This window comes from Schistocerca cancellata, chromosome 8 (assembly GCF_023864275.1).
Source record: "Schistocerca cancellata isolate TAMUIC-IGC-003103 chromosome 8, iqSchCanc2.1, whole genome shotgun sequence".
NCBI lineage: Eukaryota > Metazoa > Arthropoda > Insecta > Orthoptera > Acrididae > Schistocerca > Schistocerca cancellata.
The window spans coordinates 32,661,268-32,677,393 of record NC_064633.1 but is presented as its reverse complement, the minus strand read 5'-3'; the positions used below and the strand labels follow the sequence as shown (position 1 = coordinate 32,677,393).

Genomic DNA, 16,126 nt, shown 5'->3' with positions numbered 1-16,126 from the left:
GTCCATGACTGAGCTACATGTAGTACTATTAATTGTTTTGTGTGTGTGAAATCTTATGTGTGTAAAATCTTTTGGCACTTAACTGCTGAGGTCATCAGTTCCTAAGCTTACACACTACTTAACCTAAATTATCCTAAGGACAAACACACACACCCATGCCCGAGGGAGGACTCGAACCTCCGCCGGGACCAGCCGCACAGTCCATGACTGTAGCGCCTTAGACTGCTCGGCTAATCCCGTGTGGCTATTAATTGTTTTACATTGCATAATCCACAGATACAATGAAAAAACAAACAAATAGACAAGAAATGAAGAATAATTTGCCATTGACACAGGTTAGTAAATGCACAGAACAAAATTGCTAACTACACTTACTAAGTAAAAGCGAGCAGAGTGTATACCTGACTGTATTATTCCAAACGATTCCAAAAAGAGTTTAGAACTGCACAATGTTATCGCCAGTGAAACAAGTACATTTGAAGTAACATAAATGACAATTCCCCGTGACACATCTGTTAGAATGGGAATGGCATGTGTACGTGTGTATTTAACCTGTCGCTTATGCACTTTTCCGTGTACTGAACTTTTATGACTGTGAGGATGTAAACTGTCAATAACTTTAAACCAAACCAAAACTGCATGAATTTACCTAACACATAAAATAAATCTGATGCAATACTATTGATTAGAAATTGACCCTGGTAATAAAACAAAAGTTGATCAATTTGGAAATAATGGTCCCTGAGCTTAATGAATGCTATCCCTGAAGTAATAAAATTTCTTAGTTTTATCTGTGCAATGATAACATTCTGCCCTCCATTAGTACTTTAAATTGTATAGTTAGCAAACAGCTACTGTGCAAGGCTTTTGCTTGGAATACATTTTAATTAAATCGAATACAACTGAGACAATAACCTCTTGAGCAAAGTTGTTAATCAAAAACGACATGAGTCTGGGAACTGGTACTGACTTGTAACAATAAGGCACTAATTTTAAAACTTGTGTTTTGATCTTTGAAAATTAATAATGCTCACAATTAAAACTAAAGAAACCGATTATACATTAACAATTAGCTTTACAAAACCATTAGGTGTGAGTGCTGTACATTGTCTCAATTATCACTTATGAATATGCGCATTGCATTAGTAACAAAACAACTTTCTTTACCTTGATTATTTTCAGTATAGTATCTTGCAAATAAAAAATCAATATTGCCCATAGCAAGTAAGTATATATCCAGCACACATCAGATACAACATGTCTTTACACTCGGGAGTACCCCATACATCTATCTATCTAAAGTTACTCTAACACATTACCCATAACACCCTGAACCAGCGATCGCTGTTGAGCAGCGATGATACTACACAATCGATTCTACATTTGACCATCTGTGGTTCAATATAAAATTATCTTACATAAGTTTACCTTCCAAGAGTTAACTCTAACTGAAATGCTATTCCACAGTAATATCCTTGATCTTTATAAAAGCTCTCAGTAACTTGTACGTAAGGCCAGGTTCACACACACAACTAATCTGATGCCACGTCTTGGTGGATCCTGTAGAGGCACCATGAGCTATTATTCACACAGGATGCCACAAACTCTACGTAGTTGCACAGCTTCCAACATGGTGTCAACTGAAATCATACAGATGGATACTAATGCTATAGGGCATATTATGGTGTTAGAGCAGTGACAAGAGTTAAATACAAGAAAAATGAAATCCAAATGTTTGATCAAAAAATAGATTTCGTGCAGGGATGAATCAGGGGCCTCAAACACCTTTCAAAAGTAATAACACTCAAAGACGAAAATGCTGTCTGCTATGGCAGACTAACCAGTAGTATGTAAATATCAGGCACGCCACTCTTCCAGAATGTTAGAACCTTATTGTATTCGTTGATCTAGACACTTCAAATAACTAATTTTTAGTTTAACAGCTTCCAAATCACACTCAGATGCTATTTCTTGCATATAAGGACAGCCTGTAGAATCTCCGGTTAGCAGCCGGTTAAGCTCTATTCCCCTGAATAGCACAAGAACGCATTGTACAGAACCAGAATAACCCCTAACTGGAGAAAAAACTTGGGATAACTTAACCAACGATTTTGGCTGGTTAGCAAGCTTAGGGTCAGTTGTACAATCTTTCGTTAAATCCAGGGATAGCTAAAAGAGTAATAAGCTAACTATTAGTTAACTTGGAGCACCCACTGTATGACACCATTTTATTCTGGCAGTTAGTTATTTCCAGAATAGCATTCCCGTCCTGTTAAGCAGGCAAGAATTTAAGAGCGCACTGTGTATTTTCGCGTGTATCATTTCATATTTAGTTTAGTCGTAGTCCGCAGAAATGGCGTCTCTCACATGAGCAAAAAGCATTCCATATCACAAAATTGTTCGTATAAGAAGGTTTTGAGGCTGGTAGATGCTGTAGTCGAGTTCAGGAGTGTAATAGAAAACACAAAAACTCCTGCAGTCTCATTCAAGAGTAAGTTTGTAGGATACTTGCATGTATAACAGTACAACGATCTACAGCAAAATTAGTTAAAGGATAAGGTATGTGTTGTCTGACGAATAAGAGATCTTTCTGGATTGAAGAACAAAGTATGGGAAAAATATGCAACAGTTTCCATTCATAAACAGCTACACACAGATCAACAGACCAACTACAGCAGATGTAGTATTTGTTCCCCAAGAAAGAAACATCTAAATATTAAGCCTAGAAAAGGTAGCAGAGGCTACATACAGATCGGTGGCGCCTAATACGTGAAACGTAAGTTCCAAGGTATGTGCAATGAAATTTACAATTTGATAAAGTTGTAAAGGGAAGTGACACCACAATCCAAGTAGGGGTATAATAGAAGAGCAACTGTGCTACACACTCTGATTTGTGGAATAGTTTTCAGAGTATCCAACTGTGAGAACACAGACATCATTGAGATTGATTCCACTGACAATCTGGAGAAGTGTAACTGGCTAGCTTGCTGTTGTATTTACGTCTTAAAGTGATTAATTCATTATAGCAGCAAGGTGTTTCTAAAGAAAGTACCATTGCTGAATTATTTAACAATGTGCATCCATTTTTGCAGTTATTTGGCACATATAAATTTTTCTTTCTTGATACAACCGATTTGTAAAGAATGTGATACATGAAATATGAAATTCACTTAAACGAAAAAGGCAAAACCTATTTGTATAAAAAACTTGGTGTGTTAATGAAAAATATTTATATAAACAGTGAAAGAAACGCTCCAATTCCACTGGAGACAACAGAACACTCAGACAGAAGAGACTCCACTCAGGAATGCGACCAACAACTGGCTATTGATGTTGAGCCTACCTTCCTACATGTTGATGTTGCAGAAGCAATAGTTGCAAATGAAGCAGCTTTAATAACATTGTCAGAAGAGGTATCAGTGTCAGCTTGTACAGCTGCAACAACAGCAGTGACAACAAGTAGAAAGAAGTTGGTAACAAAAGGTATCAGAAAATCCTCTTAAACCCTGAAGTATCTCATTTCTATTAAAGAAAATAAGAGTGACTCAGCCTTCTTATAGTTCTTTCTCAGGTGCAAAAAGACATACAGAAAACTGCTGCTTGAAGCAAAAAGAATCCTAAATGGCAAGACCATAGAGAACACAAACAATGAAAGAAAAGCCATTTAGAATACAGTAAAACAAGAAACAGGTAATACAAAACAAAAACAGATGAATATAAAAATTAGAAAAAAGGACCTTGCCAACTTTATAAATAACTACTTTAATAATATAGCAACCAAACCACATGAAAATCTTCCAAAAATGCAACAAACAGCTACAAATAGCTATGTACCTTACAGAATGATGATGCTACCCACCACTAGGGAGAGAATCAGTAGGATTGTACACATATTTAAGAGTAAAATGTCCACAGATCTAAATGACGTTACAATTTGTCTACTGAAAGACTGCATTAGCACCATAAAAGCACCCTTAATGGACATTAAGAATGAGTCATTCTCATCACGTTGCTTCCCTGATTACCTACAGCATGTTATTTTTTCCCATGCATAAAAAAAGTAATCAAGAAAATATAGAGAATTACAGCCCAGTTTCATTATTGTCTTCTTTTTCAAAAATAATAGAAATTATTATGAAAATGAGACTTCTGAATTATTTAAATAAATAGCAGCCTCTATACAAAGAACGGTTTCTTTCAAGTCTCAAAAAGCAATAGAAGCTGCTACAGCAAAATTCACAAAAGTTGTTTTAGAAGCACTAGGTAATGGAGAACAAATAACAGGCATTTTCCAAGACCACAGTGAAGCATTTGTCATAATTGATCATGAAATACATCTAGGTACACTTGAAGCACTAGCAATAAGGGAAGTGGTAAATAAATGGTTTAGGTCTTACCTAGCAGACAGAGTGCAAAGGGTAGATATATCCCAAATTTCAAACGGCTCATGTTATATGGTAACACACCTTTCAGATGAAGAATATCTGAACACTGCAGTATCTCAAGGGAACATGTCAGGCACAATATTGTTTCTCATCCACATTAATGACTTCCCACTGCAGGTCACACAAGGAGAAACTGTGTTATTCGCTGATGACAGCAATAAAATAACTACAGATAGGTCAGCAGAAATATCGGAAGCAAAAACTGGAAAAGCATGTATGGCAGGCCACCACTGGACAAATAAGAAAAAAGTAACTAAGGCCGATTTTATAAAGCATTTGACGTTAGGTTGAGGCAGAAAATGAACTCAGATCAAACTTAACCTGGAAATCTGTGTTGTAGAAACTTTAACTCCAGATTATATCGGCGTGAAGTCGGATGATATTCGACTACTGCTTGTACATAATGATCAGTCTCGTAATACCTCTTGGAAGACGACTCGTAATTTATGTGATTAGTTCAAATGCAATTTATAGACACTTAGCAACTGAGTAAGAAAGGAATATTCGAAATATTTGCAGTGAACTCTTAAACATGAGAATTTTTACAGCAGACAATTACGATTCAACATCTCTTACATTCGTTCTCTTCTTGGCTAAAGTAGCAGTAACTATGCAATTTGAACTGAATTGTAACTGCCGAACACGTCCTTTAGCTGCTATGACAATTCCACATGTGTGGATAAATAGAACATAAGCAAGTTTTCTGGAAAAAAAACCTAACCATGTAACATAGTTTTATTCTTTTCGGTGGCACAGAGGTTCTGTTGTTGGCTTCAGTGCATTAGATGTTCGAACCTACGTCAATTCTCGGAAATTCTTTTTTCCAGTTGCTACTACTTCCTCTACTTAACTGATTGTAAACATAATTAAACAACATTACCATGCCACTCCATCCCATACCATTGAAACCATACTATATTCTCCGTTTTCCGAGAGTTCTGGACCACTTGTGGACAAAATTCTGTGGGCAGCAGCCCTACACGATGTGAAATACATTGTTTCCTTTCGTTTACTTTACAGATATCTGAGCATACAGATGTGTCCACAGAGGGCGACGACGACGAGATCCAGAGAGCTCCCGGTATGTTCCGTGAAAGGATGCGTCCATTCTTGGAATTAAATAAAAAGTCATCTAAGCTGAGGTTTCGTTTGCAGAAAAGTACTGTCGAGCAGTTGGAGCTAAGGCTCAGAGACTATCTGATGAAACCTCTGACTGCAATGTGCATGTTGCCACAGGAATCTTTCAAATAGTGTTTGGTGATCTATTTAAAGTTGATATTACAACAGCTTACAGAACTGTCCATAAGGTATTGAAAAATGAATTTATCAAAATGCCAGTGGATGAACATGACGTTAGGAACACACAGCGTGATTTTTACCAAACAGCGCATTTTCCTGCGTTTTAGGCGCTATCGACTGCACTCACAACCCCATCAAATCACCTAATCGCGACAGTGCTGACATGTTTAGAAATCATCACAGGCGATTTTCTATAAATGTACAGACGCTAAGATGTGATGTTTAAATATCGTGGCTAGATGGCCAGGAAATGTCCATGACAGCAATATTTTCGGAAACTCACGCGTACATGCTTAGTTAAAAACAGGAGAAATTCTGGAAGTCACACTTCTGGAAGACAGTGGTTATCAGTGTTGCAGGTATTTGTTGACGCCGGTACTTCGTGATGAAATGGCGGCTGAACGAATCTAGTTTCGTGCCCACAAGAAAATCAGATCAGTAGTTGAAAGAATGTTTGGCGTAGTAAAAAGACGATTTCCCTGTCCGAGTTTAGGACTCAGAGTGAAAGTAAATCGTGCAGCGGTTATAATAGTTGCAGTATTTGTCTTGCACAATGTGGCTGTCAATCCATGAGAGGAGGAGCATGAATCTGAAGACAATGTATTTACTGGGAGAAGAGTGAATGCAGAAATATGAAGCCAACAGAGGTTTTATTGCAGTGAGGACAGCATTTATTAATAATGTATTTATGTAAGAAGTTAAAACACTGGAATAAATGTACAAAGTGTAAGTTTCAAAGCCAGATTATATTTTCCTTCTTTTAGTTCTAGTTGCTTCTCTGTCTCCAGCTTATTGAGTTCTGTATCAGAACAAGAATATGACGAATTATATTATAAACTACGTTTTACACAACAAGTTTGTCTCGAAACATTAATCAGAGCGTATTTAAATGAATACAAAACACCTCATATAACTTTGGGATGAAAATCTGTCCATGAAGAAATTCCAATAGGCTACATACCAACAGAAAACCAAGGAAATAGGAGTCATAACGCAATGAGTGCGAAATTTATTAACAGGATATTTATACAAAAAGGTACAAGATTGGAAGAAATTTACAATGTGCCAGATTAAAGGTCTGATTGTCTTTTCATTTCTTCAAGTTCCAATTATTTAATTTCTTTATCTATTCTGAGGATTTCCATTCTTATTTCATGTTCTGCAGGTAAGCAGTGTACTTTGATTTTATATTCACACTCGAGGCATTCTAATCTTCTCTTGTATAACTGGCATTACTTATGGAGAACATTACAGAATTACAGAATTCTGGCTTGCGTGTTGGTCATCTACCTGTTGTTAGAGGTTATTTTCAGTGAAAATTGCGTGATGTTGTGCTCTAACACTAAAGTTATTACACTATTTTAGTGCATTACTCTTATTACCAACTCAATGTATACATTCGTTCCTGCATCTTCGTTTTCATTGTCATCAACAAGAGCAATATTTTTGTTTGATGTTACAGCTCTTTCCTCATTTACTAATGTTGTGAATGAACTACAGTCTGTGTTACCTGGGATCGCATTAAAATGTTTACAAACCACTGCACATACCTTCAGGGTGAAAATCTGCATCGTCATTGTAGACATTGGAAATAGGAAAAAATTGTGGCTTCAGGGCTGCAATTAGTTTTTGTCCACTTTTGATAGCAGTAGACTTAACCAAACCATTGCTTCCAGTTTTTTGCATATACTGTACCTTGAAAAATTTTGACACTGTTTTTGCTCCAATTCACATATCACATACATAAAAAATGAAATCTAATTATTAAAAAGTACACCTTGAAATTATAGCTTTTCATGTGCAAATTCTTTCTTTGTCCTTTTCTTAACATTTTCATAACACGTTTTCGTACTCTTTCAGTCACGATCTATTCCAACGTTATGAGAATTAAAGTCAACAACAACTACCGTCCATGCCTTTACCTTGTTGGCTGCAGTGACTTTATCCATATCTTTGCACTAAATTACATCTTTATACTGGCCCAGCACAATTTCTCACATTGAGAAAAGTTTGTGGATTGCTCCTTTTTGTGTTTACCTGCTTCCATGGTTACAGCATGACACCTTCGATAATAAATATTGTGTATCTGTGATGTATGATAAATATATGTGGTCGAAGGGCAAAGCAGTATACTATCCACGCATACATTCTGTCATCAGTTCTGGCATAATATTCTGGGGTATAAATGCTCCGAATGTGGAAATGTGTTAAACTGCAAAAACAAACCGTCAGAATAATGAGGAAGTCATGAAAGGGCCCACTACATTTAGTTATTCAAAAAATGGGGTATTATGACAGTTCCAAGAGAATACATACTTCAAACTGCAGTTTTTACACAAAAACCATTGAGCAATAGGCAACAAACAGCTCGATACATAATCATCAGACCAGATACGGTGATTGCTTGTACCTAAGTAGAAACAACAGAGCAAAGACCCAAAGCACTGTATTTTACCAAAGAATCAAAGTAGACAAAGAGGATGTAGTATGTTTTAAGTAACACAATACATGACTATACATTATAGTTTCTAATTTACTACATGCAATCCAGAACTAAGGTGTGCTATGAAAGGAATCTTAAGAATCATTTTGCTCGTTTGAAGCATGCTCTTTCTGCCATATGTAATTCAGCTACAAATGTATATAAATGTCTCTCTCTCTCTCTCTCTCTCTCTATATATATATATATATATATATATATATATATATATATATAGAGAGAGAGAGAGAGAGAGAGAGAGAGAGAGAGAAAGAGAGAGAGAGAGAGTAATGAAAACATCTATACAAAGAAATTTGTCTATGGGTGAATAAATAAATAAATAAAATGATACTCTTACTTTGCATTTTGCCCAATTACAATATGGCGGCCAAACCTTTAAAATACGCATCATTCATAAAAAGAAGAGTAGCAAACAACAAATATGCTAACCAAAGCTGCCTGGGTGCGATTACCAGCCGTTTCGGAGATTTTCTTCACTCAGAGACTAGGTGTTGTGTTAACGCTCACGTTCGTATCCTGACAAGTAAATCGTCTCTGAGGCACTGTCATATGGACTCGTATTCGGAAGGACGACGGTTCAATCCCGCGTCCGGCCATCCTGATTTAGGTTTTCCGTGATTTCCCTAAATAACTCCAGGTAAATGCCGCGATGGTTCCTTTGAAAGGGCACGGCCGACTTCCTTCCCCATCCTTCCCTAATCTGATGAGACCGATGACCTCGCTGTCTGGTCTCCTTCCCCAGACAACCCAACCCATTGTCGTATCGTCTGTCCTTTTTTGCACTGGTTGAGTGGACACGACCCGAAAGCCAATGAACTGAGATAATAATAAGCTCCACACGCCTCATTGGCATAGTTGGAATCGTTTGCTCAGATATCCCACCATTAATAAATATTAGTATGAACGAAGCAAGTACTTATTAAGCATAAACTGATATTAGAACTTTGCAAGTGAATGTCAAGAGACACATTCTGCAAATGGACAATATATTTCCTTCGTCAGAGCATTAGTTTCCGAGTTTTTATGAAAACTAGCTGCAATTATAGGTGCTGCATGTGGTCTATTTTGATAATTCAGATACATGTACAAGGAGACAGACAACGGATTTCGGAAAAATGTTGCAAATGCTTGTCAATTTCCTGTAGGATATACACTGTAAAGATACGAAGTACACGAAATATTTCTGGAACACTAAATTTTCTGTTACCATTTGCAGGATCAAAGTCACGGGAGAGATTACAAAAGTCTTAGCTTGCGTGATTATTTTGGTCACTGGGTCTTCTTACGAAGTATTGCAATTCGTACTGATCTGATCATCCCTGCTGCAGCCATTGTTATAGTCCTTGACATAAGGTTTATAATCTGAAATGAGTTAATAATCCTTAATCACATACACATCGATCGAAATGTTTTGCCTAACTGCAATATAACAGATAATGCAGAAGACAGGGATCTGGAAACGCGTTACAGTTCTATATTGACAGACCAGAGCTCCGTATTTGCGTAGTATGAAGCTCACTTGGTTACTAAGAAGTTCGTGTCCTATGAAAAAATCGGTCTTACATAAAACTGTGTTGGCCACATTTATTTTATTTTATTATTATTGTGACGTATACGATAAAGTACGTCTTAGCATGTGAGCATATTGCATGTATTACCACATGGGAGATGGGTATCTAAAATAGACACTTTAAGGAGTGACGTCTAAATTTACGCTAGAAATTAATACACTGTCTTCTGCTTTCGGCACGTCTATAACGGACATTTGAGACATAAAAAATTACTAATATTGCAGTTCTTGAATGATTAAGAGCTTTTACGTTAGATTTCAAATATCTCAGTAAGGAGAAACTGAATCCTCGCATACTCATGAGACGTATACGCTTGTGGTGCTTATTGCATCAGTTCCTAGTTTCAATGGGAAGAAATACGTAATCGTCGCATCTGTGAGCAATCGTAGGGGAACTACCGCGCGACATACGCAATAGCTGTTTGGAGAACCGATGGCAAAGATATTCCATATAGGAACATCTGTCAGTTTTGTTTACATACATCTTGTGGGAGCGTGCTTCAAACTTTTTCTGTTGCAGATGACTACTTTTACAATGACATCTAATGGTGAAAAGTTTCCACGAACCCTGGAAGGATTTGGCTACGCATTTAATAAAGGTGCTGATGCCTGTCATGTTCGTGTGGCATGTTCGTAATGTATTGCTTGATTTATTATGTATATAGTGAATGTGCTGAAAATGTTTCTGTATCAACATACCTAAAGTAATATCAGAAGAAGTGAGATCAGTGTGTTTGAATCAACGCAGTCATTAATAATACTAAGGTATTTAAAGTGAACTATTTGTAATTAAAACGGAGGGCACAATATTTGTGCATCTTACGATGTTCAAGTCTCGGTCCGCACACAGTTTTAATCTGCCAGGAAGTTTCAAGTTTCATCTTACGATTACCGAAGGTCCATGTAACAAAATAACTGGATGGTGTGCTGTATTGTGTCTGTGTCAAATTCAGCTAATTAAATGATTCAAAGTTCTTATGCAATTCAGGTAAAGCGTTCTTTGTTATTTGTGACAGTTTTGCGAATCCAATGTAAATATCATGTACAGCTTAACCTGTAACATGTGAGTCGCAGTGTTTCTGTGCAAGATAATTGTTTTACCTCATCAAGTTGTAAGCAATTATGTACGAAGTATTGCGTACTGGTGGGTAGCAAACCGGCATGTGCGTACATGATGATATTCTACGTGTTGTAGAATGCTCTTCCATTTTTTTTTTTTTTTTTAGCCAAGAAATTAAACTGAACCCGAGTCTAAAGGCAAATTTCATGTAATTGCAACATTTTAATTGCGTATGTTTGGTTACTAACTCATTCATACCACCAGGCGTATGAATTCTTCAATTGTTATTGCTGCATGTTGATACCTATTGTTCATTGTTCATAATTTTGCAGAGGGCAAACTTCGTAAAATATGCAGCAGCACCGGACAACCAGGCGACGAACCATTTCAGTTTAGTGTGAGTGAGGACCATTCTTTTAGTCAGAGGCACTATGAAGCTTTGGGAGAGGTATGATTTAATATTTATTTAGGCCTAATGCTTAAAACGCTGGTTTTTAAAAAAAACTCAGCACTTGGTGAATAAAAGTGTAAACACAATTATGTAGCTGTTTGAAAGGAAATCTGATGGTGTTACCTTGTGCTTTTAATGCCATGAAGATGTTGGAGTTGTTGTTATGGATGCATTATTTGTCCTTTAGTTAGTTAGTTACTTTCATGTTCCATGGATCATTCTGCACATAAAATCATCATGATGTGGACCAAGTCATTCTACATTCATATTGAAAATTAATTTGTATTTGTACTCTGGACATCGTGATATAATTCCCCCTCCCCAAAATGAAAAGAAGGTAGGCTATACAGATTGAGTTAGCAGTTCCTAACCACCACCTTTTGCACATTACAAACATAGAAATTCTTCTACGGAAGAGAAGGAGTTATCAAGTAGAAACTTTTTCAGTTTATTTTCAAATTGTATGTTGCTGTCTGACATTTTATGTCACTGGGTAAGTTGTCAAAAATTTTTGTTGCAGCAATGTGCACCTGCTTTCTGTGCTGAAGACAACCTTAATGTTGAGTAATGAATTCCATTTTTTTCTAGTATTGTTAGTATGTAACTTGTTGATCCTTATGAACTGTAGTGAATTATTTACAACAAACATCATGGCGGAATAAATATACTGTGAAGCAGTAGTCAGAATGCCCAACTCCATAAACAGATGTCTATGAGATGATCATGCATGAACGCCTCATATTATTCTTACACCACATTTTTGGACATTGAAGACTTTCTTTCTTAAAGATGAGTTCCCCAGAACATTATTCCATAAGACATTACTGAATGAAATAAGCAAAATACGTCAACTTACTGATTTCTCTCTCCCCAGAATTTGCTATAATTCTAAGTACAAATGTAGCTGAACTGCATATTTTTAGGAGTTCCAAACTGCTTTTCTTTCCATTTCAATTCTCATCAATTCAGGCAGACTAGGAAAAAATCTTACCTTTATAGTCTTGGATGTTATTGAATTTAGCATTTGTTAAAATGAAGGACTAAGTAAGGAACACACAATTTTTTGTTTTCCCCAAAAAAAAGTTCTGCACAGAGATACAGCCCTCCAAAGATGACACTGTGCATACCATTTTGAAGATGTGAATTTTGGAAAAAAAATTTAAAATGCTGTATCTCTGGAACAGTTGTAGATATTTTATTTAATTTATTTTTTATTTATTTTTTTTATTTGAAAGATAATTGCTTTATGATTACAAAGAAACCCTCCAATTGGACTTACCTGTCAAAGTTCTTTTACTGTAGCATATTGAACATTTTTTATAATTTATTGATATTTTTATTTTACTTTATTTTCAAAAATGACAATTCATAAAATCTTGTTTTTTTTCTGTTGATTAGTACCATATAGTTATACATTCCCTGAAAAGAAGAGATTCCACTTTTAGGTTGAACAGGTTTTAAAACAATTGAAATTTTTGCCATACATAAAACTTGTTTTATTACCACATTAACACATAACAGGTTCATAAAAATCAAAACGTAGCCTTATTTAACATGATTTATTTTTGAAAGATGAGTAAGAAATTCATTTTTTAAGCATTTTAAATGGTTCCAAAATGTGTGTGAAAGGTCCAAAGACTTAAAGTTTTCAGTTCATACAACTTCTGTGCACTCTTTTTTGTACTGAAATTAGCGAGTCAATGAACTAAAAATGTGTACCACTGGTTCAGTATCTTCCTTTGGTATAGTGACACCTTTCTGTTGAACCAATAGGAATTGGAGCACTTACAGTCTCCAAAACATTGTAAAGAGGAAGTGAGAACTAATGGCATTGTTGCTGCCCTTCAGCTCTAAACCTATATCCAGCAGCTAGTCCATGAGGTAGCATAAAGTTCACTACAATTTTGTTTAACTCATAACTGGTGTCTATAATCTCTGCAATCCAACAGTCACAGTCATACACACATGCCACAAACATTTCCCTTGTCAGGTTGTGAATCTGAATATTACCCTGCTTTTTCTGGGGTGTTGGCCAAATGAGCAAAATTTATTTTTTCTTGCTCTTTAAAGTGTGTGCAGTACGAGTTTGCCCATTACTTTGAGTCCAAAAATGTGTCTTCTGAATTCCTTTCACAGAAGTAGTTTGTTTGGACCATTCTTCTTTTATCTGCTCACAGAATTCTTCGATTTCCTCCTTGGGCAAAATAGCGAAGGTTGTGGATGTGCAAGATTTCTCAATTCCTGTAAAATACTCAACATGCCTACACCATCATAAGGCCCCCTCCCCTGACCAGTAGCACTGTATACCCAGTCAGTTGGCACAAGTGTCTTACTCAATTCAAACAGCTGGTAACGATTTTTAAAATGAGTAGGAGCACCATCAGAAATGATGATGATCTTCTCTGCCCCTGTTTGCAGTTGAAGAATTTTGCGCATTGCTAGCAAAGCGTGCCGGGTCATTTCCTGTGTCATCACTTTTAACTATAACACTTGTGGTCTTGTTTTGAAAATATGTCACTCCTGTAAAAATTGAAACCTGGTCATTTCTCCAATGATACCCTTGTGCTTCTTGTGGAAGAATTACTGACCAGTTCTCAGCAAAATCACAGTGAAGCACTAAACACAGTTCTTCAACCTGTACACACTCTTCCACTTCTGCAATGTGTTGTTGTTGCAATTTCTTCAGATGCTGATGTGTTACTGCTTTCACTGACCCATTTACCAAGTTAATCAATGAAACTGTCAAAAGCAACATTTTTCGTAATTTGTTTATTTTCCTCTCATGTAATTTATGTAATTTCTGCAGAGTCCACATTCTTGAAACAAACAAGTCTCTCGCTTTATGTCACAGACTACTAATGACTTCACATGCCCAACCAAGGTGTCATATGTCACATGCTCCAGTAAGTTCTTCAAAGGTACCACACAAAGTTCAAAATTCATGCAGTACACACATAAAAAGACATCTCTGGGTGGGTGTGGAACTAACCACTTAGGTCATAGTGCATAAAATTTTGATATTCCAATACGTGAAGTTTTATAGTTGCTCTTGTAAATTTTTTGTCATAATGTGAGTCATGTACCTCATCACTTTCACAACTTTTTGACCTTCAGCTGTTACAGTCATAGTGTCTTTTTTGTTGGTGCTCTGGCGAGAACAGTCCCATTTATGTTCCAGATAAAATGACTGCACTATTTGAACTTGAGCTGCTTCTACAGATGACCATAATAGGGATCTGGTCTTCCAAAGAGTTCTTTTGCAGACCTCAAATTTCTTGATTTGTCTACCATGTGCATTGATACTGATGGAATGTGGTTCAAAATTGTTTTCTTTGAAAATGTCTCTGGAATAATAGTTAAAACTTGCACCTTTTCACTGTAGGATGCTCACTATTCAATAGCTGAATTGATATTTGTGAAAAATTCCTGGAAAGAGTGCTTGGGTTCATTTTCTTTCTGAAGATGAAATTTCTACTTTGAAGACTGTAGTCAGTTTTGCTGTAGTGTATTCATCCATAGCTTTAATAATTTCTCTGCGCTTTCTTTATTCATAGAGCTTATGTCTCGACTTCACTGACCACGGTTTCTTAACAGGACTAACACCTACCTCTGTAGTTGACTGATTCAGGGTGTTTAATTCTACCTCTATTGATGCATTATCTGCTCTATGGGAGGCTTCACCTTGTTCATATACTATCATTGTCATTATTGTGTCAAAACATTTAGAACACAAAAAGTCATCACTGGAAACATCTTTGCTTTGAAACAGAGTCTTCAGATGAGAACACTTATTCCCAACCTGAACAAAGACTGTTTTTTTGTTTGTCTTATATATCACTCTTTGATGGATAAGCAAATAGTCAGCACACTTCACTTTCCCTGGCCCCAGTCACAAGAAATTTCAAACAGTCCTTTTCACACAACATGCTGTAACTGTGTCGACTGGCAAATTCCTCACGAAAACACGTAACTCACTTAATGTTCTCAGATTTCTTAGAAGCCTCTTCAGTAAACAAGTTAGCACTGAACAACCACGACAAAGAAACTGACAAGAAACTACAACAAAGTGTAAGAAATAACTGCAACAAAGAAAGTGATAAGAAATATCTGCAACAAAGACAATAGAAATAAACATTATAACAAAGAAATTATTTAGAAACAGCTTCATTGAAGACACATTAAAAGTGAAAATTTAAAAAATGATTTTTAAAAATAAAACCTGTCCAACTTAAAAGTGGAAGCTCTCCTTTCCAGAGAATGTAGTATTACATGGTACTAATCAACAGAAAAGAATCTAACTTTTCTGGATTGGCATTTTTGAAAAAAAAATTGTAAAAAAAATATCAAAAGGTGACAGTAAAAGAACTTTGACAGATATGTCTAAATGGAGAATACCACTGTAATCATAAAGCAGTTATCTGTCAAGTAAAAAAAAAAAAACAAAAAAACTCTAACAAAAATCTAGAACTGTTACAGAGATATAGCATTTTAAAAAAATTCCGAATTCACATCTTCAAAATGGTGTTTGCAGTGTCATCTTTGAAGGCATGTATCTCAGGGCAGGAATTTTTTTTGGAGTAAACAAAAAAAAAAAAAAAAAAGTGTTTCTTTCTTACTGCGGAATTTTAACATATGCTAAATTTAATAACATCCAAGACTATAATGGTAAACACCCCCCCCCCCCCCCTGCCTGAAGTGATATGGATCATGCCATATGGACTTCTGAAGTTTCTACCATATGTATTATTTCATCACCATGTGTTAGACTTATCATTGGTGCAGTACCCCTAGAGGCGCAGAA

The 16,126-nt window shown here is 36.1% G+C and overlaps 1 protein-coding gene across 1 annotated transcript in view; it reads left to right on the top strand.

Moving 5' to 3' along the window:
- The first annotated feature begins 10,225 nt into the window (after nucleotides 1–10,225).
- Nucleotides 10,226–16,126, top strand: part of LOC126094626 (FAM172 family protein homolog CG10038) — a 272,864-nt gene continuing 266,963 nt past the window's right edge. The window contains exons 1-2 of the mRNA XM_049909109.1: nucleotides 10,226–10,413; nucleotides 11,207–11,322. Coding sequence (XP_049765066.1) covers nucleotides 10,248–10,413; nucleotides 11,207–11,322 — 282 coding nt within the window. The 5' untranslated portion in view covers nucleotides 10,226–10,247. The remainder of the gene's footprint in view (nucleotides 10,414–11,206; nucleotides 11,323–16,126) is intronic.